Source organism: Patella vulgata, chromosome 2 (assembly GCF_932274485.2).
Source record: "Patella vulgata chromosome 2, xgPatVulg1.2, whole genome shotgun sequence".
Taxonomy (NCBI): Eukaryota; Metazoa; Mollusca; class Gastropoda; family Patellidae; genus Patella; species Patella vulgata.
The window spans coordinates 10,141,346-10,163,964 of record NC_065880.2 but is presented as its reverse complement, the minus strand read 5'-3'; the positions used below and the strand labels follow the sequence as shown (position 1 = coordinate 10,163,964).

Sequence of the window (22,619 nt, the reverse complement as noted above, 5' to 3'; positions counted from 1 at the left end):
AAAGAATTAATGGTTCAAATTTATTTCAATAATTCGCTTACGCGTAGGGGTCTTTAGCAGTGGGAGGGAACCGGAGGACCTGGGGAAAACCCACGAGGCTGGACATGCGACCCTATGCCTGTCACGTACAACCTGGGAATCGAAACCACGCCAGTTGACTCAACTCAACGACAGACCTTATGATACAACGCCCCCCCTCCCCTTATGAAACAAATGAAAATTAAACATTGAATTGATATTTCCACCGCAGAATTAATAGCAATATAGTACAAGAAGGTGATGATTATTTTTCCAATTTAGAAAATAGTTTTAAAGGGAAAGATATTTATTTTCTAATTATTCCTGACTAAAGTATTTTTGTTAATTAATTTATCGGATTCCGTTCCGATCTTATCTTTGCCTTGGTTTTGAACCCGGTATTGGACAGGATTTTTCCAAAGCGGCTTCCCTTCGCCATTGGTATCGACGCAAACCCGAGGTTCCATTGGCCTGCACTAAAAGAACCCTTGGCAGATGGAATTGGACGAAGATTGTTCGTAAGCGCCTAAAATCTCCTCATAGCACACCCATACCCGATTGGGGCATCAAGGTTGGACGTTAAACTCGATTTAATTTCGGTCCCGGTTTGATATACCGTTATTCACCGAAATGGAATTCAAGACTATAATGGTTTTTAATGTGCCCGGACAGCGGCATTACAGCTTACTCTTATATCAAATACCAACTGCCTTGGGATCTTTAAAATGCACGCCAATGCAATGTACACACGGGCCCTCCTCGTTTTTTTTCTACCATCCGTTGTCCCTTGCCGACGACTAGAGAAGCCTGGTTACGTCCCACAAGAAATATTGAATCCCATAGATTTGTGACCCTTGAACAAGCTTTATCTTCTTTTAATATTAAATATTAATTTATATTTAGTTTCAAAAGTGAATTCAAATTTTGTATACGAATTTTTAAAAAGTTCGTTTACTATTTTGTGTTTTTTTTCTCTCCAAATCTTAAAAGTTAGAAAAGGTTTGAGATTTTATCAAATTTTTAAAATTTATTACTGTTAAATACCAGTTGTTTTTGTCGATAGAATTAGTTGATATGCTTTTCATACCGAGGTGCGAACAACTGTAAGCATTGTTTCTCAATAATATTTAACACATATGTTTCTATTTGTCTTAGATATAGACCAAAATTAAAACAACAAAGTTTAAGAAAATTGGCGAAAGCTAAAACAGGAATAACAAAAAAAGTTAATGAAAAAGATTTTAAAAAACACAAACTTACCTTAATCAGAGTTGCTATAAAGAGAACTATCCAAATAGATTTATACATTTTGTCGGTTGTGTTTGTTTTCTGTATATCTCTGTCTGTCTGTCTGTCTCTATGTATATAGATATGTTTCTACTATTCTTACTAATCTCAAGACTCGAGTCTCTTATCACAATAATCTCCAGTTCTTGTTATAGCTGTCTCGTGCAAGATGGAAGGCTACAATCGTCTGGTTTAGAATTACGCGTGTATTTCCGGAGTCTACTGTTGACTATAGAACCTCGTTAATTTATATCCAGGTCAAAAATATTCCATTTTAAACTTCATATATTAACTTTATTTCCTTTTTTTATTATGAATTTAGGAACGGCAACTATTTATGCATTCCAAATTATAATCAATTTTTAAGGAGTTAATTTCGCTCGAATTCGGTTGATCCGATGTCAGGGGTTTAGCGAGCCGACGCAATGACAAGCTGTTTGTTTAGAATTTTTGCGCATCCTTGTGTTTTTGCGCACCTTTTATCCTTGTGTTTTTGCCCATCCGTGTCTTTATGCGCATCCTTGTGTTTATGCGCATCCTTGTGTTTTTGTGACACTAATGAAAAAATCGCATGGTGTTAATAAGGTTGGCAATTTCCGATCTTCGTTACTTTATAATTATTATGGATTTAGATAGCGCCACTTCCACTGTACTGTGCTTCAGTGCACTTTACAATATAGATATAAAATCAAATATGAAAATAGAAAAATATAAATACAAAAAGGATATACAGGTAAGGTACAACATACAATAGGAAATGCACGTACATTTACAATTCTTAAAACATCACCATATAGACATGTGTATAGAATATAAAAAAAGGAGTAAGGTCGGATGTCAAACCTCGTGGGTTAGTTATGTTAGTTCCGAAATGACCTAGTTTGTATCCAGTGGACCTTAAAACCAATTCTCTCTCTCTCTCTCTCTCTCTCTCTCTCTCGAAATATTAGGCGGTAGTCTTTTTTGTTGATGTCGAAAACAAAATTAATTATACATTAATATTGGAAGTGTATGTGGACGTGAATTTTTTAATGTAGATAGACAAGTCAACATGCTACCCTACACTTAATTAAATCGATGTTTTTATTTTTAACCCGAAACCAGAAGGTCGTATATCCTTTACAATTCAAGCCCCACCATTTCCGACTAGCCTTTGATCATTTCGTCTGTTCTGATTTTCTAATTCTTTTATTCTATATTGGCGTTCATGTTATTTTCTCATCAATGCTGCATACCTAGAAAGTAAATGAAATGAAATGAAATGGGGTTTAACGTCTTACTGTTCTGCTCCGAACTGGGCTAATGAATACGGGCATAAGCCATACAGTGTACGATGAGGGAAATTTTGCCCGGACACCGTCACTACGGCCTACATTTATATCGAAATACAACTGTCAAGGGATTTTTTACGTCCACGGCAATGTGTACACGGGACCTCGGTTTTTCGTCTCATCCGAAAGACTAGACACCTGTCCTTGTCAGCCCCCCCCCCGTCCTGCATCACTGACAAGGGGGAATCACTCTATCTAGAAAGTGTATTTATTTATAATTTTATCTAGACCGTGTCTGTCATTTATTACATGATTGTGTATGTTTATATGCGATGTTAATATATGTTTATATGTATAACTGTTTAATTATATATATGATTGAATGTTATTGCATGTTTAGGAACCATGGTGGCTAAGTGAGTAAGACGCTGGCTCGCTAGCCTGGCGGTCGCGGGTTCGATCCCGGTGTTAGCCGAGAAAGTTCATCGGGATTTTCCGTGTGGTATCCCCTTGTCACTGGTGCTGGACGGAGGGCCTGACAAGTACAGCTGTCTAGTCGTTCGGATGGGTCAGAAAAACAAGGTCCTCTGACGTATTGTCCGCAGCGCCGCTGTCCAGGCAAAAATTCCCTCATGCCCATCCTCATTAGTCCAGCCGGAGCACAGTAGGGTTAAACGCCATTTTATTTCATATCATTTCATTATTACATGTTTATATGTGATTGTATATTTTTGTATATTATTATGTGAGGGTGTATTTTGCATGTTATTGTATGTTTTTGTATGTTATGTTATTGTATGTTATGTTATTGTATGTTATTATGTGATTGTATGTTATTATGTTAGGGTATATGTTATTGTATGTTAATCCGTGAGTGTATGTTATTATGTGAGTGTATATCTTATTGTATTTTATTATACGAATGTATGTTATTATGTGAATGAATGTTATTATGCGAGTGAATGTTATTATGTGAGTGTATGTTATTGTATGTTATTATGTGAGTGTATGTTATCATGTGAATGTATGTTATTGTATGTTATTATGCGAGTGTATGTTATTGCATGTTTATGTGATTGCTTATATTTGTTATTGATGTATATTATAAATGGGATGTTATGTCTAAAAGATGTATGTTATAAATGCGATGTTATGTTTAATAGTTTATCAATATGTTTTAATTATGTATACTACTTAAACATACATTATGACGTCACATTAATAATGACGTCATTGTATTAATCATATCAAACATACATTATGCAAGAGCTAAATCTGCCTATTGCAGGTCTTTCTTTGGGCCTGAAATGTTTTCTAAATTATTAATTAGACATTAAATAACTGATCCAGAACCTAATCAACTCTCGATGGCATCAGATTTCTCCGATATTAAATAGATTAGAATGGTTCAGCGATACTTTGATTTAATCAGATATGGAGGACCGAGACTTAGCTTCGATCAACCAGTACGGTGGTTGAAATTATTGCACACGTCTGTCAAACTTTCAAAGGCTAATATCTTCGGTTGCAATAGAGTAATTTGAATGAAATTTTCAAATTATTCATTTTACATCATTTACTTTCGAACTATTATAGCAAGAATGGCTAGCTCTTTATCTAAATCTTACATAATGTATCTTTAAACATCGCTAACAATAAAAAAACGTGTAATTCTTTGTACTTCATTCGTGCTAGATAACAATAGGAGAATACTTGCCGAAACGTCGTGCTCTATGTGTTTAATCCAGTGATTGTTTTCTATATAAATTGTATCATAAAATCCTTTCTCGGGCTTGCAGTTCTACACTACCCGGGTGTTATCTCATTCTGAAGGCTGTACCCCCCACCCCTCCCGAACGCCCCCTTTAGCTATTCCGGCCCTAAATGATCTGGGCTTGAGATCGAACTACTAAACAATGAGAATTACTATATCGAAATTAAAAAAACCAAACATATTGAGCTTGGTGTAATGGGAGATAACTCTGTATTTCGTGTCATTTGGATAGCCGCGCTTTCAGTAGTCAGCTTTTAGACTAATAATCGTTCATCATAAGTGAAATGAAATGAAATGAAATGGGGTTTCTCATTATAAACACCGTACTTCTTAGTACATAGCTCAATGCACATGCATTAACACGTAATCTACGGAAGCCTATACACAACTATGGAAACACTCTTGCAACAATATGAAAATAATTTCCCTCTAATTCCTACGTCAAACGAGGGAAATAATATTTAACGTCTTACTATGCTGGGCTAATGCAGACGGGCATACTCCATACAGTGTGCTATGAGGGAAATTTTGCCCGGGCAGCGGCACTATCGCCTACTCTTATATCGAATTCCAACTGCCAAGGGATCTTTTACGTGCACGCCAATGTGTACACGGGACCTCGGTTTTTCGTCCCATCCGAACGACTAGACAGCTTTCCTTGTCAGCCCCTCCGTCCTGCATCACTGACAAGGGAGAACCACGCCGGAAAATCTGGATGAACCTTCTCGGCCAATGCAGGGATCGACATTCCACGTAATAAATGAAATGAAATGCGGTTTTCTGCTAATGAAGAAAGACACAGCCAATGAATGTCATATGAAGGACATTTTGACTTGACAGCTGCGTTCCCGCCTACTATCCGTTTAATTCCAACTGTCAGGGGTTCTTTAACGTGCACGCCAACGTGTACATGGGCCCTCCGTTGTCCATCTCTATGCGATGTCAACCGCCCTGAAAAATCCCCAGGAACTTTCTTGACCTACACCGGGATCGAACTCACGACCCCCTGCTTAATGACCAAGAACCTAAGTCACTAGGCCATCTTGATCCCCTTGTAATAGAGATGAGGTTTAACGTCCACTCGACACAAGTTACATCATTTCGGGCCTAACACGTACGTGGTTCAGTTTTATTTCAATAATTCGCTTTCGCGGTGGTGTCTTTAGCAGTGGGAGGAAACCGGAGGACCCGGATAAAACCCACGAGTTGGGACAGGTGACCCTACTCCTGGTCACGTACAACCGGGGAATCGAAACCACGCCAGTTGACTCAATGATAGATCTCATGATACAACGAGCACGCGCTAACCATTCGGCCAACAACCAATGTATGGACAAAACGTCACTCATAGCAAACTTTACTGTATGGCCTATCGACTCCATTAGCCCAGGGGTGGGGATCATGTGGCTAAGTGGGTAAGACGCTGGCTCGCTAACCTGGAGGTCGGGCGTTCGATCCCTGCATTGGCCAAGAAAGTTCTTCCAGATTTTCCGGCGTGGTTCCCCCTTGTCAGTGATGCAGGACCGAGGGCCTGACAAGGACAGCTGTCGCGTCGTTCGGATGGGACGGAAAACCGAGGTCTCGTGTACATATTGGCGTGCACGTAAAAGATCCCTTGGCAGTTGGAATTCAATATAAGAGTAGGCCGTAGCGCCGCTGCCCGGGCAAAATTTCCCTCATAGCACACTGTATGGAGTATGCCTGTCTTCATTAGCCCAGTTTAGGAGCAGAACAGTAGGACGTTAAACCCCATTTCATTTCATTACCATTATTCCCTAGTAATAAGCGACACTAACTAATGACTATATGTTTTCAGTCTATTTGAGACAGGTGTAGTGTTACGTCATATTGCAGCTATATCTTGATGGATATACAGTTTCCTTATAACTGAGGAAAATAAAATAATAAATTTTAAAATACAGATGGGACGTCATCCTTTGATGTTGGCCTACCATTATTTCAAATAATGGTACGGGCAATGTGCCAAGCGTACATTATTATACTAGTTGCAATATTGGACGCGCGTGACGTATTTCATTGAGATGCACGTGCTGGATAGCGTCTGTATTTTAAGTTGTTTAATGGTCTCGCAAGACATTGCGTAATATACAGATATTGTACGAGTGCGATCCCGGCCATTAAACAACATATATTGGCCTATAAATCTTTATTACAAATAAAACAACAACCCCCCCCCCAAAAAAAACAAAACAAAACAAAAAACAAAACAAACTATCGTTGTAGATGCCACACTGTACTACTATTAGACTGAATTATCCAGCTCGTTATAGCCCGGGATGTTGGATGGCCGAATGGTTAGCCTGTCCAACCTCGTGGGTTTCCTACCACTGCTAAAACCCCTACGCGCAAGAGAATTATTGAAATAAAATTGAACCATGTGTTACTCCCGAAATGACCTAGTTTGTGTCGAGTAGACGTTAAACCCCATCTCTCTCTCGCGCTCTCTCTCTCTCCTTGTAGCCCCCGTTCACTGATGTGTTGCGTATTATTTAACTGATTAATTCAGCATGTGCAACAACGACATACGGATATTAATGGCTATTTTCGTACGTCCAACTTGATCCACTTCCGCATTCAAGTACGCCTCTGTGTTATAACCCCTGGGGATAGGTGTAGAAATTGAGGTTTAGTCAGCCATAATACCCTTATTATCATTCAGCGATAAAATAAACTGTGGATTTATTTCAATCATGAATGAATTACATACACTGTACCTCGATAACAATGCGTTAATAAACTGCACACTCAGCATGACACTGGACAATAATAACCAGATATGACTGGTACAAACGAAGCTACGTTATTTACGTCATTTATTATTTGGCTCAACTCCACGTGTTTGTAGTCGCGGTTAATAGTACTGGTCCTATCTGATGACACAAGCTGTCATTTACAGGTGATATTGAGACACAAACACGGATTGATCACTGTGGATCTACGACATTCAAACCGGCTGGTCTCTCGTTCAGTTTTATCATTTTTAACGTGTTTTTTTTTCTATCACACATATATGGAGGTAATTCTAGCGAATAGGAGATTATTAACATTGTTATTAGTGATAAATGGTTGCTATGTTTCAAGTCATGTTACAGCTACTGGGTCGCAAGCTACAGGTGAGTTATTTTTACCTGATTGAATTGATTAAAGTCGTCTACACGGGTCAAGGGTTAAAGCTTCTGTACAAATGTTTAAATCAGATCAACAATTAGGCCTGTAGGCGTGTTATATTTTACGTATCAAGAGAGAAAGAACGAGAATTTGATGTTTCGTCAACTGTTATCTATATGGGTCGTGTTCAGATGATATAAAGATATGTTTTATCTTTGTTTACTACCAGAATAAGGCCTATATGTTAACCTTCATTTGTTCTCGGTAGCTTAACACGATCAGGGGCGTGGTGACCCATGATTTTGCATGAGGAACAAGCCCCCCCCCCCCAAATAAAAACACCAAACAATATGTATGTGTGTGTGTGGGGGGGGGGCAGTCCCTCCCAGTGCCACCGGGGAGGGACTTGGGCGAGGGAAGAAGACAAGGAAGTAATATGACAGTTTGGCCCTGTTTTCCACAAACGCCAAGTAGGCTATTACTACGCCTTATTAAATGTTCAGTGGGTGAAGCCGTGGTGGATCAGACATCACACGACAATCTCTCGCCATTTCTATAAAGCGTGGAAAATACGATCAATTGGGGAACTGATTTGTTGAGATTATCAGTTAATAAATGTTGAAAACAATACAAATCTTGACCAATGTCCCATTTTTGTTTTGACCTTGCAGATCTTAAAATATAAATCCCATTTATAAACTGTAGTGGCTACGTAATCTATGAGAGAGAGAGAGAGAGAAATGGGGTTTTACGTCCACTCACTCTCTCGCAAATCAACCGATGGTATTAACATCGCTAACCAATGACTGATTACCCCATGTCATGTTAAATGACGACCGTAGAATTAAACTATATCAACAAGAAGCGGATGTTTCGCAACATTACAATATCTGTATTATGTCTTGAAATGGAATTCCGAGACTACGGCCATACCCATAGGCGCAAGCCCACGTGGCTGATTGACTAGATTGTGACATTTTTCAGATAAAAAAGTAATACTATTAATTAATAGACTTTTATCACTTTCCCATTGTGAGTTGTGACACACAAGGTATAGAATATAGAGCCTCGATAGCAAATAAATTTGGAACTTCACAAAAGCAGTCTGCCGTACTTTCATTTTCAAAAAAATGGCGATAAATTTTCCTCGGATGAAATGACACACGGTTTGAAAGTTTCACCAGACAGGTTGTGAAGTTCGATCGGACACAGCATTACATATGCCCATCTTCACTAGGTCAGTCAGTGCAGAAAAGTAGGACGTTAAACCCCATTTCATTTCCGGATCTAAGCTCTTAAGTATATTTTCATACCAACGCCATTTTCTCCAAACGATGGCGAGCTGTAAATTTACCCCAAACCCGCTGAACTCCAAAGGTGATTATTCGGTGACAAATAGCCGATTCTTTGATGTTCTGGGGTCTTGAACTGGGCGAAAAATAAGATTACATTGAATCTCAGCCAAGATGAGCCATCACCCAACTCACTGCGCCACCTTGCCTGCCATGGCTACCACCTTAGATCAAACAGGTTTAAGACCTGTAGGTATAGTTATCACGAACAATGAATGTTTTAAAATAGTTTGTAGTCCTTTGAAATTAGTTATCCTTGTGAAAAACATCCTGGTTGAATTTGATTCAAATATTCAAGTGCGTTACATTAATTCTACAAGAGCGAACAAATGTAAATGGGGGATCACGTGGCCAAGTGGGTAAGACGCTGGCTCGCTAGCCTGGAGGTCGGGTGTTCGATCTCTGCATTGGCCGAGAAAGTTCATCCAGATTTTCCAGCGTGGTTTCCCCTTGTCAATGATGCAGGACGGAGGGCCTGACAAGGACAGCTGTCTAGTCGTTCGGATGGGAGAAAAAACCGAGGTCCCGTTTAAACCCGTGTACACATCGGCGTGCACGTAAAAGATCCCTTGGCAGTTGGAATTCGATATAAGAGTAGACCGTAGTGCCGCTGCCCGGGCAAAGTTTCCCTCATAGCACACTGTATGGCGTATGCCCGTCTTCATTAGCCCAGTTAAGGAGCAGAACAGTAGGACGTTAAACCCCATTTCATTTCAAATGTTAATGTTAATTCTTAAGAAATGTTAAATTTGCTTCAATAATTTGATCTCGAGGGCTTTTCTTTTTCAGAGTTTTTTAAACCATTATAAGGTCTACCATATTGAATCATACTTGAATAGCACGAGTTTGCATACTATGTGCAGTATCTTGAATAATAGCAATGGCACAATACAGTTATGTTCTTTCAAAGATATCAAACATAAAGAATTTCAGTAGCTTTATTCAGCTGTGAATAAACATATTATGCAAAGAAAAGGGCCCAAATCCGGACGAAACCTTATATAAGAGCTAAATCTGTTATTACAGGGTTTTGTCCCCCGGCTTCCAATGTTATATGAATTATTATTTAGACATTTATTCACACGACAAACCATACTCAACACTCTAGATCATCGGATGACTGAGATATTGAATGACTTAGACTGTTGGATAAATTAGACAATGGTACTTGACAGTCGACTTTTTCTTGTCTAAATTTTAAACACTCATAACTTCGCCCAGATTAAATGAAATGGGGCTTAACGTCCTAGCTTTCAGCACCGACTGCGCAGTGGAGACGGATTAACGCCTTGAGGACAGTGGCGCTACGGTCTACTCTTATATCGAATTCCAACTGTGTTAAGGGGGGGGGGGGGTGGATGGCTGAATGGTTAGCACGTGCGCGCTGTATCATAAAGCCTGTCATTGAGTCTACTGGCGTCATGGTTTCGAACCCCCGGTTGTACGTGACAAGGAGTAGGGTCGCCTGTCCAACCTCGTGGATTTTCTCCGGGTCCTCCGGTTTCCTCCGACTGCTAAAGACCTCTACGCGCAAGCGAAATATTGATATAAATTTGAATATGTTAGTCCTGAAATGACCTAGTTTGTGTCGAGTGGAGTTAAACACTCCCCTCTCTCTCTCTCTCTCTCTCTCTCTCTCTCTTATTATAAATTTATCTACAATTAAATTATTAGAGGATGAATATTCAACGAATACGGATTCGATTTACCCAGATTCCAGATCCCGTCAATCAAACACACCCTTCTGTCTTCATTTAATATTCACGGCATTTGTTTTAAGTTGTCTTCAGGATCTCTATGGCGAAATGCACATTTACTTACGTCGAAGAATCTTAAATCCGTGTTTCAGAGTTTTGAGTAAGATACTAATATTTATTTAGATGGAAGAGACTTTAGTTTCGTAGAAGAGACTTGGATTTAGTTTCGTAGAAGAGACTTGTATTTAGTTTCGTAGAAGAGACTTGCATTTAGTTTTGTAGAAGAGACTTGCATTTAGTTTCCCAGAAGTCTTGAATAATTTAGTTTCGTAGAAAAGTTCTATAATTATTTGGGTAAAAGTCTTGCAATTTAATTTTATAGAAGAGTCTTATATATTAGTTTCGAGGAAGAGTGTGACATGTAGTTCCGTAAAAAAGTCTTATATTTATTTCCGTAAAAGAGTCTTATATATAGTTTTGTAGAGCCACACATTTATTTTCATTTTACATTGAGTTTCGTCGTAGAAGTGTTTCATTTAGTTTCGTAGTTAAACTTAAACCCGACTTGCAGCTTGTTTTTGATAATGTCAATACTATGACTGACATATTATGAAAAATCTTTAATAAACAATTCCCGGTTATATTTCGCACTCATATTGATGTGAAAATCTGTTGTTATTTAACTTAATGTGTTTCCAATAATGGCCGTCACCTAGAAAATCTTTAAGGAATGGAAAGCGATAGGTTGGACCAAGGTGGTAAAATACTTTCAAATATAAAAGCATAATACGGGTGGTAATAGGGGGATTTCATTTTGTTTACATAGAGTGGTTTCATTCTGTTTAAATGACAATATGGATTGTAGTCTGTCACGTCAGTATATAGCTATGGATATGACACCACACTCACTCCTCTTGCCCATCCTTCTCTCTCTATGAATTGTTTATTTCTTTCAGTGTCTGTGTACTTTGTCTTCTCCGCAGATTTGTCTTATTGGGGGCGGGAGTGGGTGGTGGTCTCGTGGTTTAATGCGTGCGCGTTAGATCATACGGTCTGTCATTGAGTTAAGTGGCGAGGAGTATGGTCGCCTGTCAAACCTCGTGGGTTTTCTCCGGATTCTCCCCCCCCCCCACGACTAAAGACCCCATCGTGCAAGCAAATTATTGAAATGAAATTTAACCATATGTTAGTCCTGAAATGACCGACTTTGTGTGGAGTGGACGTTAAATCCTATTTCTCTTTCTCGCTCTTATAGTTTTTGTGTTGCGTGTGGTGCGGTCCTCCTGCGAGTAGCAAGTCTTTCAGGCGAGATCACAAGCCACAACGACGGTGGGTGTACATACTTATAATGCTTGTAAAAGATCCACTGACAGTTGTAATTCTAGGAATAAATAACACTGACTGGTCAAAACCCCCACCTGTTACTACTTCAGGTAACAGATCCCTCAGCGAAATTACCGGTGTCTGGGCGAACTGACTCCTCCGCCCATTTGTCTTGCACATATAACTATAACAGAATGATGATAATACCATACGTTAATCCCAAAATAACCCAATGGTTAATTGTATTGGAATTAATATATATTCATATTAGATACCACTGCCTGGGCCAAATACTGTAATTAATATACATGTATATCTATATTAGATGTCACTGTCTCGACCAAATGGTTAATTGTATTGTAATTTGTATATATTTATATACTTAAATACAGTATATTGACTATATAGGTGTTTACCCATGTGTTAAACTCATATTTTATCTTTATCTAGGTCACGTTGTCTCTTTATTTACATAGAACGGTGTGTAGCGGAACCTTTTTAAAACTGATGATGTTTGTTTCTTTAAATAAAATTATCTTGATCATGTCTATAGGATGGGGGGAAAGATACATTGAATATGGGCTTGGTGTTTCTTTAAGTATTGCGTAATCGTTTGTATGGTGGACATGGGGTATGATTTAGCGATAAAACATGCCTGGATTTGGTGGATATATTGAATGGAAATTATATGAGAGAGAGAGAGAGAGAGAGAGAGAGAGAGAGAGAGAGACTCGACCCAAACTAGGTCATTTCGGGTTCAATTTTATTGCATCGGGCTTTTTAGCAGTGGAAGGAAACCGAAAGACCTGGAGAAAACCAACGATGTTGGACAGGTGACTCTGTTCCTTGTCACGTACAACCGGGGAATCGAAACCACGCCAGTTGACTCAAAGACAGACCTTATGATTCAACGCGCACGCGCTAACCATTCGGCCATCCAACCTCCCTATTTTCAATAAAGATGGGAAACATGGTGCTATGGAATGTCAACTACCCTCAATATTATATAAACATGTATTATATAATAACATATAAGGAATGAATGAAATAGGGTTTAACGTCCTACTGTTCTGCTCCGAACTGGGCCAATAAAGACAGGCATACGCCATACACTGTATGCTATGAGGGAAATATTGTCCGGACAGCGGCACTACGGCCTACTCTTATATTAAATTCCAATGGACAAAGGTTCTTTTACGTACACTCCGTCCTGCAGTAATAAAATATAAACGACTGCTAGATGACAATATATGTATACATATAGTATGTAATTAAGTATATAGAATGATTTAAATGTATACATATAATATGTAAATAAGTATATATTATGATTTAAATAGTTGGAGATATCCCGTACATGCCCTGGGTTGAATGGCGTTTTACTTACTGATGAAATCCGTTTCTCTCGTTTGATGACTTAGATCAAATAAAGTTTAAACTCGGACGATCTGAACAAACTGTACATGTAACTATTTACGGTGAATCTCAACCCTGGATTTATTCTAGTGTTAAAATAGTTTTACATCAAGTGCATTATTGTATGGTTGTAAGGGCGATCAATATGTATTCAAGTAAACCGTTTGATTATATTATTTGTATGTGAGAGGTGCCTAGGGGGAGAGTGGGGGGGAGGGAGGAGGCAGAGAGGTGGAGCGAAGAAGATAGGGATAATCTGCATAGATAACACCCTTTACGATGAGTGAGGGAGTACAATTCATTTAGGGACTAACATAACGATCTTTCATTAATTCTCGCACGTGTAATAAAGAAACCGGCGGACCCGGAAAAAGACCCACGAGGTCAGTATGGCAATGTCATTCTTTATCACTCACAAACCCGGTACTGGAACCATGACAACCGATCGATAGCATTTATGATATGAAGTAATGAAACACGTTTCGATGCCAGATCAAATATTTACGATGTGAAATAATTATATAAATGAAAAACAGTTTGGATATATCTGTTGACAATATCAGTGATATTGTTTCATGCCTTTAATTAATGCTAATGTTTTAGCCAATAACTGTAATACGTCTGACTAAGCTTATTTTATTAATATACATCGATGATAAATAATATTCATTATTTAAATTTGAAAGAGCTAAATCTCTTTACTTGAAAGCCAAACGTCTTTACTTTAAGAGAGCTAAAACTTTTTAATTTAAAGGGTCTAAACTTCTTTAATTTAAAGGAGCTCAAATTCTTTAATTTAAGGAGCTCAAATTATTTAATTTAAAGGAGCCCAATTTCTTTAATTTAAAGGAAATGAACCTCTTCAATTTAAAGCTGAATCTCTTGGATTGAAGCTAATCCTCTTGATTAACACCAGTTAAACCTCATTACTTCAAAGGAGCGAAACCTCTTTACTTTAAAGGAGCTAAACCTCCTTAATTTAAATGAGCTAAACTTCTTTCATTTAAAGGAGCGCAGGCTCTTTAATTTAAAGCTGGACCTCTTTAATTTTAAGCTGAATCTCTTTAATTGAAGCTAATCCTCTTTAATTAACACTACGTCACTAATTGCTACCGAATTCTCTATCCACAAAAATTTAAGTCAATGATTTAAAAACCAATTACTTTTGATTTAGATACAGAAAATGACACTTAGCTTTCTGATTTAAACTAACATTTGAAAAAAAATATGATTTATCGCTGACGTTTTCTAGAATGATATTTGACTTGAGGATTAATATTACTGTACACCAATGGTGATATTCTATACGCCATTACGCTGTGGATGTAATTAACTGTCTACAGGGAAGTAAATATTGAAATAAACATGTAATAATGAGCATGACACAAAACACACAAAAAACAAATTCACGCCTGCACACAGTGTATGAACATATTGCAAGATTAATCTATAGGTCTGGCAGATTGACGCGTAGGGGCCTTAAGTTCCAAGGTGTATAAAGCCTAGCTTATGTCGCCCTACAACGCGATAAAAACCGACGGACATTATGTTACACAATAACAATTTATGGTATGTCAGAGTCTGCATTAATCAACCTATCCTTCTCTATTTTAACCGGAGCTACAGTGGTTAAATGGACTATCCCGATTTGAACAGAGTCTCAAAAATAAAAGTCTGATTACGCATGAAATTTAAGCGCCAAAATATAGCGGAATTGTGTATTTAACTTGTCTCAAAATTTCAGCTCAAAATATTGATTCGTTTGGACGTGAAAGTCAAAATTGCTTATCCGGACACGTAATCCTTTTAAGATTTCGGGTCAATTTTTTCATTGGGTGACCTGATAATCGACCCCGTTCCTTTAGAGGCCTCTACAATGAATGACCCATGTGTTGTACTTGATAACGAAAGGTAAATTTCACCTACACATTATTTTTATAAAATAAAAGTCTGGTTTTATCCAGACACGCATAATACAGCTTGGGACACCGGTCTCCATTTCCAGATAAAGACTGACGGGTTTAAGTTGTTTGAAAACATATCACATATGTTGAGTTAGTTGCTCGGCCCTAAGGTAGAGGATTTTAAGGGATATTAACACAAAATTAAGCAGTTTTATTCTCCAAAATATTATCGGGATTGGCCCTTTAAAGTAGCAATGCGCATATGTCCCTAAAATATTCAAAATATCCAATATCTCACAGCTTAATCCATGCTAATGTGTACTCAGATTGATTACTAAAACAAAATGAAATTAACAACTCTAGATAATGCCCCGGCTTGGATTCAGTCAGATTTAAAAATACCTACCAAAACATTTCAGACAATAAAATGGCAGTGGACTTATTGCAAAGCGAGCAACATAGATGGATGAAATTCCAATTCCACATATCTTTGTAAATACTGAACGCACCTGTACCTGTTTTGGACTGCTATTCCTGTTAGAGATTCGTCTTTCACAATATTGTAGTTGGCAAGTTATTCCTATTACTTAAATTTACGGTGTTGGATGGTTTCGTGGTTTAACGCATGCGGATGAAATCACAAGGTCTGTCATTGAGTCTATTGACATGGTTTTGATTCCCGCTTGTATGTGACAATGAGTAGGGTCGCCCCGTGCCTTTTCTCCGGGTCTTCCAGTTGCCTCCCAGTTGCCTCCCAATGCTAAAGACCCCTACGCGGAAGCGAATTATTGAAATGAAATTGAACCAAAATGACCTAATTTGTGTCGAGTGAACGTTACCCCCCCCCCCCCTCTCTCTCGCTCTCTCTTCCGTAAACACGTTATCGTGCTCGTAAAATATCCCTAGACAGTTGGAAATACTGGACGTGGTTTGTTTTTATAATAATTAATGACAATTTCTCAACTTCTAAAATGAAATGGGGGGTTGGATGGCTGAATGGTTAGCGTGCGCGCGCTGTATCATAAAGTCTGTCATTGAGTCGACTGGCGTGGTTTCGAATCCCCGGTTGTACGTGGCAAGGAGTAGGGTCGCCTGTCCAACCTCGTGGGTTTTCTCCGGGTCCTCCGGTTTCCTCCCACTGCTAAAGACCCCTACGCGCAAGCGAATTATGTAAATAAAATTAAACCATGTTAGTCCCGAAATGACCTAGTTTGTGTCGAGTGGACGTTAAACCCCATTTCTCTCTCTCTCTCTCTCTAAAATGAAATGAAATGGGGTTTAACTCCTACTTATCTGCAGTTACTTGGCTAATGAGGACGGGATTCAACTTTTAAATGAGTAAGCTACCAATATAACAATCTAATTAAAACACAGATCCTATTTCGTTTAGTTTTTTATAGTTCAGAATTTCGTTTTATTTGTCTGTACTACACTAGGATCTAGAAGAATTGTTACATAACCCGCGTTCTGGTTTGTTAGGGATTAGCCAATGAAGTGGTCTGTTACGGCGAGTTCTTAGCGTGCGATGCACAGAACTGTTGGTAAATCACTGGAAACTTCAACGCTGATTGATTAATCAATGTCTGACGTCAAAGGGTCAAACGCCGCCCGTACGACCCCTAGCGCGACCTTCCAGTACAACCTACAGATCTTCATGTAGTAGAGACCATCGAAAGTATAAAAAAACGAATCGGAATATAAATCTGTATTTTAATCAGATTTTCGTGAGATAAACTATTTGAAATATTGGAGAATCTTTAAGAATTCATAATTTAATATATGTTTAACATTTGGTAAAATAAAAGGCTGACATAGACATAATAAGCTAACATAGACCATTACTATTTTAATTAACGGAGATCATAGACGAGACGCATTGTAACGAATCTCTCTAATTAATAACCTAATTTTCTGTGTAGGATAAAGCACCAGACTGAGGTTATGCTGGGGAAAGAAAGACTAAAGAAAATAACCCGAGAAAAAGAAAAACTGAGAGTTTTTTTCTAAAGTCTTTCTTCCCCCGCATAACCGAAATCGAGGACTCATCTTTCTTATAAAACGTCTATGATTACATGTACGTAAATTGAGAAGATCCCAGAATTCCAGTAACAAGAAAAAACCTATATCATGTTTTCTTATGGAAAATAAAAACCTACCCTTGAAGAATAACCCGTTACAGGTTTAAATTAATTTTTTTAGAAGAATAACCCCAAGGGCTAAATTTCCCTGTATATATCAAAAGCCGGCCCCGACTTTCAGACCACAGGTTATTCCGGGCATAGAATATGCCCCAAAGATCAAAGAGATTTACCGTTATAGGTATATAAATGTAGAGTACGTTTATAATTAGGTACGTATAACATGTAGTATGATATAGACTCATGGCTATTTTAATTGATAAGAGATTATAGGGGAGACTAAATGTAACGAATATCTAGTTATAGGGAGACTAACCTAATTTTCTCTCTTTAGTCGTATTTTTATTTGTCTTTAACTCGACTCCGATAGTGACAACACCAAACAAATCACCATTCGCCATATTGACTTAAGGTCATAGCAGGTCAATATAATCCGTGTTTGTCCACCAAATCTGGGAGAATCGCGAATAGGTTGGTATCTGGAGAGAAAAGGGAGATGAAAAGAGCGTGGAATAGAGAGAAGGCGGATACATTTGGGGGGGGGGGGGGGGCGAGAGAGAGGGCAGAGCGGTCTGGGGCATTAATGGACTAACATAATTGTTTTTTAATTTATGTATTTCACATTAGCATAATGTCACCACTTTGGAAACATATTATGCATGTACATATATACAAATTAACATGTACGTATATATGTTGCCACCATATCGGAGAGACGAGCGCGCATCTTAGGGATAGAGTTCGCAACCATCGACGGGATTGTAACATTGAAAATGGGCCCTTATTTGTTAATAGAGATATCTTTAAATGTGCACAACACCTACAAATGAAATTCCATATTTTCTCGTTTTATAAAACGAAATTCGATAGATAACAACAAAAAGAAAATTAAGTCGAATACGTCCCTTAATAGTCAATAATTAACAATGGTCCATTAATTCAACTGATTTTCTTAATCTATCCTGAGATTATTTTCCACTCATTGTTCGTAAATTTTACCCATATACAACAGATTATAACACGTGTGTACATGTTTTCTGTTAATTACCTATGTACTATGTAACCAGAGACAGTTGAAACCATAGACAATTAAAACCACTGTCTTACTAGGTAAATATGTATAAAATTGTTGTATGGTGTCCATCTTTATGCAATGACATTATTTATGAATGACGAAAAGTCCTTTAAAATGTTAAAATGTTATTAAACCAGTGTTGAAATCAGTTTGTGTCGGCATACCTTTTATCTTTTCATCGTTTGCCGTGAAACAAAGTAGTGCAGATATTCGGTTGTGCTAATATTTAATATATACAATATATAATATATTTAATATATAATATATACAAATTATACATAATGCAATCTGATTGAGAATAAAAAATAGTGAATAGTGACAGTAGATCAGTGTCTCCAAATACAATTTGATAAAAAAAAAATTTTCATTCCATTAACCACAAAGATATCCATCAATGTAGGAAGGGTTTTAAGATTATCATTCAAATTCTTGATTCTAATTTATTTTATTCCAATCTGATTAAAATACAGATCTATATTTCGTTTCGTTTTTTTTTTTGGGAAGTTCTGACCAGTTATAATGGGAGTTCACGTCAGGGGGTCAAACGAGCGGCTGTTATATAACAACTCTCCCAGATCCCAGTGCAGTAAAGACATGTAAAACGAAATTTTGAACTATAAAAAAACGAAACGAAATAGAATCTGTGTTTTAATCAGATTGTCTATTTGCCAACAAACATTGAAAAATACAGAAAGTCTCCGTGTATGGTCGATCAACTGATTTGTTCACACAACAAAAAAAGCAGACGAATATCGAAACAATTTACACAGGCGAAGTATACATCCTTTGAGGTCATTGAGGGGGGTTGGATTGCTGAATGGTTAGCACGTGCGCGGTGTACCATCAAGTCTGTCATTGAGTGGGGATCACGTGGCTAAGTGGGTAAGACGCTAGCTCGCTAGCCTGGAGGTCGGGTGTTCGATCCCTGCATTGGCCGAGAAAGTTCATCCAGATTTTCCGGCGTGGTTCTCCCTTGTCAGTGATGCAGGACGGAGGGGCTGACAAGGAAAGCTGTCTAGTCGTTCGGATGGGACGAAAAACCGAGGTCCCGTGTACACATTGGCGTGCACGTAAAAGATCCCTTGGCAGTTGGAATTCGATATAAGAGTAGGCCGTAGTGCCGCTGTCCGGGCAAAATTTCCCTCATAGCACACTGTATGGCGTATGCCCGTCTTCATTAGCCCAGGTTAGGAGCAGAACAGTAGGACGTTAAACTCCATTTCATTTCATTTCATTTTCTGTCATTGAGTCAACTGACGTGGTGTCGATTCCCCGGTTGTACGTGACAAGGAGTAGGGTCGCCTGTCCAACCTCGTGGGTTTTCTCCGGGTCCTCCGGTTTCCTCCCACTGCTAAAGACCCCTACGCGCAAGCGAATTATTGAAATAAAATTAAACCATATGTTAGTTTTGAAATGACCTAGTTTGTGTACGTTAAACCCCATTTCTTTCTCTCTTCCTTTTTGAGGTCATTGTTCTACCGTAAATGTGAAAGTTATTATTAAAATACGGAGAGTCACCGTGGCTGTAAGTGTGCAATACATCTGTTCTTAAAACAATCATATCTATTCTTATGTTTTTAAATTTCGTAATTGTCAAGACCAAATTTGTACGAGGGGTCGGATGTCCGAGTGGTTAGCGTGTGCGCGTTGTATCATAAGGTCTGACATTGAGTCAACAGGCGTGATTTCGATTCCCGGTAGTATGTGACAAGGAGTAAGGTCGCCTGTCAAACCTCATGGGTTTTCTCCAGGTCTTCCGGTTTCCGGCGACTTCTAAAGACCCTTAAAGTCCCAAAATGACTTAGTTGACCCCCCTTTCTCTCTCTCTCTCTCTCTCTCCTAATTTGTACGGAAAACCTATTTAAAACAAGCGTCAAAGGGGTTTGATGCTTTGAAAATAAATAAAGTGTGAAAGCGGTCCTTTATCAAGTGGTGTGATTTCGATTTCCCACGCGTACGTTACAAGGAGTAGGGAAACCTGTCCAGCCTTGAGGGTTTTTTCCCGGTCCAAAGATTTTATTCCACCGGTAAAGAAATAAAACTACCTACTAAGAAATTACCTAGTTTGTGACAAGTGGATGTTAAACCCCATTTTGCTCTTTCAGTTGATGTCGGACAATCACGTGGAGCTGTAGTACAAAAAGTTTTAAATCATGGCGTTAGATGGATATAACGTATTCAAGTCCGTTATTGTGACGGGTTGCGCAACTTTGATCGTCTATTTCAGAATGTTTGTTACGTTATAAGCCGAGCATATTCTCTGCCATGAAGTGATGACCCCCCTATAAATTTCCACATGACTAATAAATATAGCTGATTTGACAACATTAAGTTTTATTGTATCGTGTCACGGGCTACGGTAAATTACCTTAATACTAAAATCGATATCCTGGTTGAGTAAACCACATGACAGCTCAAAGCTACGGTATCTAAAGATACATTATGGGAGATTATATAAAATGTTCCCGGTTAGTCCGGTCGCCAAACCCAATTTTTCGAGTGAACCTGGAAATTATATACAAAGTTTTTTTTATGATTGATTTTAGAAGCCTATGGTGTCCTCTTTCAGAATCTGCCGGGTGAACCTCGGTCACCCTTGAGCGTTTTGAGAAATTCAAGATGGCGTCCAAGACGGCCGCCACATCAAATAATCCCCTATAGCTCCCATAGTATTTATTCTAGGATGATAATTTTGGTGTCTAACCGTATATTTTTGGGGTCAAGGAATACACTGAAATCATGTATTATGTTGTGGGGTGATTAGATGATATTAAAACCAAACATGCCAGACAATATGGCCCTTTCACTAGCTAGCGGCGGTTGGGGGCAATTATTTCACCGAACCAAACTATATCAGGAGATAAACTATATATTTCTAGACATAAGAGTGTATGAGTGATAGGATAACACCACATACATCCCTATCAGGGCATTCAGGGCCACATGGGTCGGTCCTGAAAAGGGAGGCACAAGCTGATTGTTGAAAATTTAAAAAAACAAATTCTACCCGCAAAACAGGAACATAACTTTCACAAAACTAGATAATATCCAGTTTAATACTTTAGTCGTGTTTCTGACTGCAACCTGTGTCAGCACAAGCGCAAAATATTGTATATTCTAAGCCCTCCCTAGTGCAGCTACAAGCACGCGTACTACACGAGCTGTCACTATTTCATCCACATCTGATGAGCCACATGGCAGACTCCGGACCAAGTTTACCGGTTGTGATGTTTTCAATTTAGCGTCCTTCTCCCAGCAATACAGTTCCGGATCAAGCTCCGACGGATTCCGATCTTCCAGTGAACGCCACTCAATAGCTTCACTGCAAATGCATCATTCGTTGGAGCTAGACTACATGGTTTAGGTGGGGATGATGTCGATACATTTCCAGTTTTAGATGCCTGATACCTTCCAGCGTGTTTTAAGTCATCGATTTGCAAGAGCTCGGTCCACAATCACCAATCCAGGAAAGAACAACCGTTGACATTGGTCAAACTACAGAGAAACACATGTCAATTATCATTGAAATCCTGCCAGCTCATTATCTTACTGGATGTGACACGGGTACATGCGGCTACGTCGTGTGGAAATCAACAGTTTTGAAAGTGCTTAGAGCTTGATTGTATTCTCTCTCACCCCACTCGTCGGAGTAATAGACACTCCAATAGAATCATTGCTCACACAGTTACACAGGCCACTGTATTTATGTCAGCTTTTTATGAACAGAGTTCTAAAAATCTGTCTAAAACACGCTGGAGGGTGTGGACATCTAAAACTGGAAATGTATCGTCATTATTCTCCACCCAAACCATGTAATCTATCTTAATGAATGATACATTTGCAGAGAACGTAAAAAGAGCTCATCACCAAGCTATTGTGTGGCGTTCACTGGAAGATCGGAATCCATCGGAACTTGATCTGGAACAGTATTGCTGGGAGAAAGATACCAAATTGAAAACATTACAACCGGTAAACTTGCTCCGGAGTCTGCCATGTGGCTCATCAGATCTGGATGCAGTAGTGACTGCTCATGTAGTACGTGTGCTTGTAGCTGCACTAGAGAGGGCTTAGAATATACAATATTTTGCGCTTGTGCTGTCACAGGTTGCAGCCAGAAACACGACCAAAGTATTAAACTGGATATTATCTAGTTTTGTGGAAGTTATGTTCCTGTTTTGCGGTTAGAAATAGTTTTTTTTTAAATGTTCAACAATCAGCTTGTGTCTCCATTTTCA

General features: G+C 38.6%; 2 protein-coding genes across 6 annotated transcripts in view; one reads left to right on the top strand and one right to left on the bottom strand.

Annotated features, from left to right (window-relative positions):
* The window catches only part of LOC126812226 (collagen alpha-1(XII) chain), a 42,737-nt gene extending 41,129 nt beyond the window's left edge, over positions 1-1,608 (bottom strand). Inside the window, exon 1 of one of the 2 annotated variants that reach the window (XM_050538507.2) lies at positions 1,279-1,608. In XM_050538507.2, coding sequence (XP_050394464.1) covers positions 1,279-1,326 — 48 coding nt within the window. In that variant the 5' untranslated portion in view covers positions 1,327-1,608. The remainder of the gene's footprint in view (positions 1-1,278) is intronic. The other variant, XM_050538506.2, reaches the window with a different exon arrangement.
* A 5,665-nt stretch (positions 1,609-7,273) lies between these two features.
* Positions 7,274-22,619, top strand: part of LOC126812227 (mucin-3A) — a 35,869-nt gene continuing 20,523 nt past the window's right edge. For all 4 annotated transcript variants that reach the window (XM_050538511.2, XM_050538510.2, XM_050538508.2 and 1 more), the window contains exon 1: positions 7,274-7,484. In XM_050538511.2, coding sequence (XP_050394468.1) covers positions 7,382-7,484 — 103 coding nt within the window. In that variant the 5' untranslated portion in view covers positions 7,274-7,381. The remainder of the gene's footprint in view (positions 7,485-22,619) is intronic.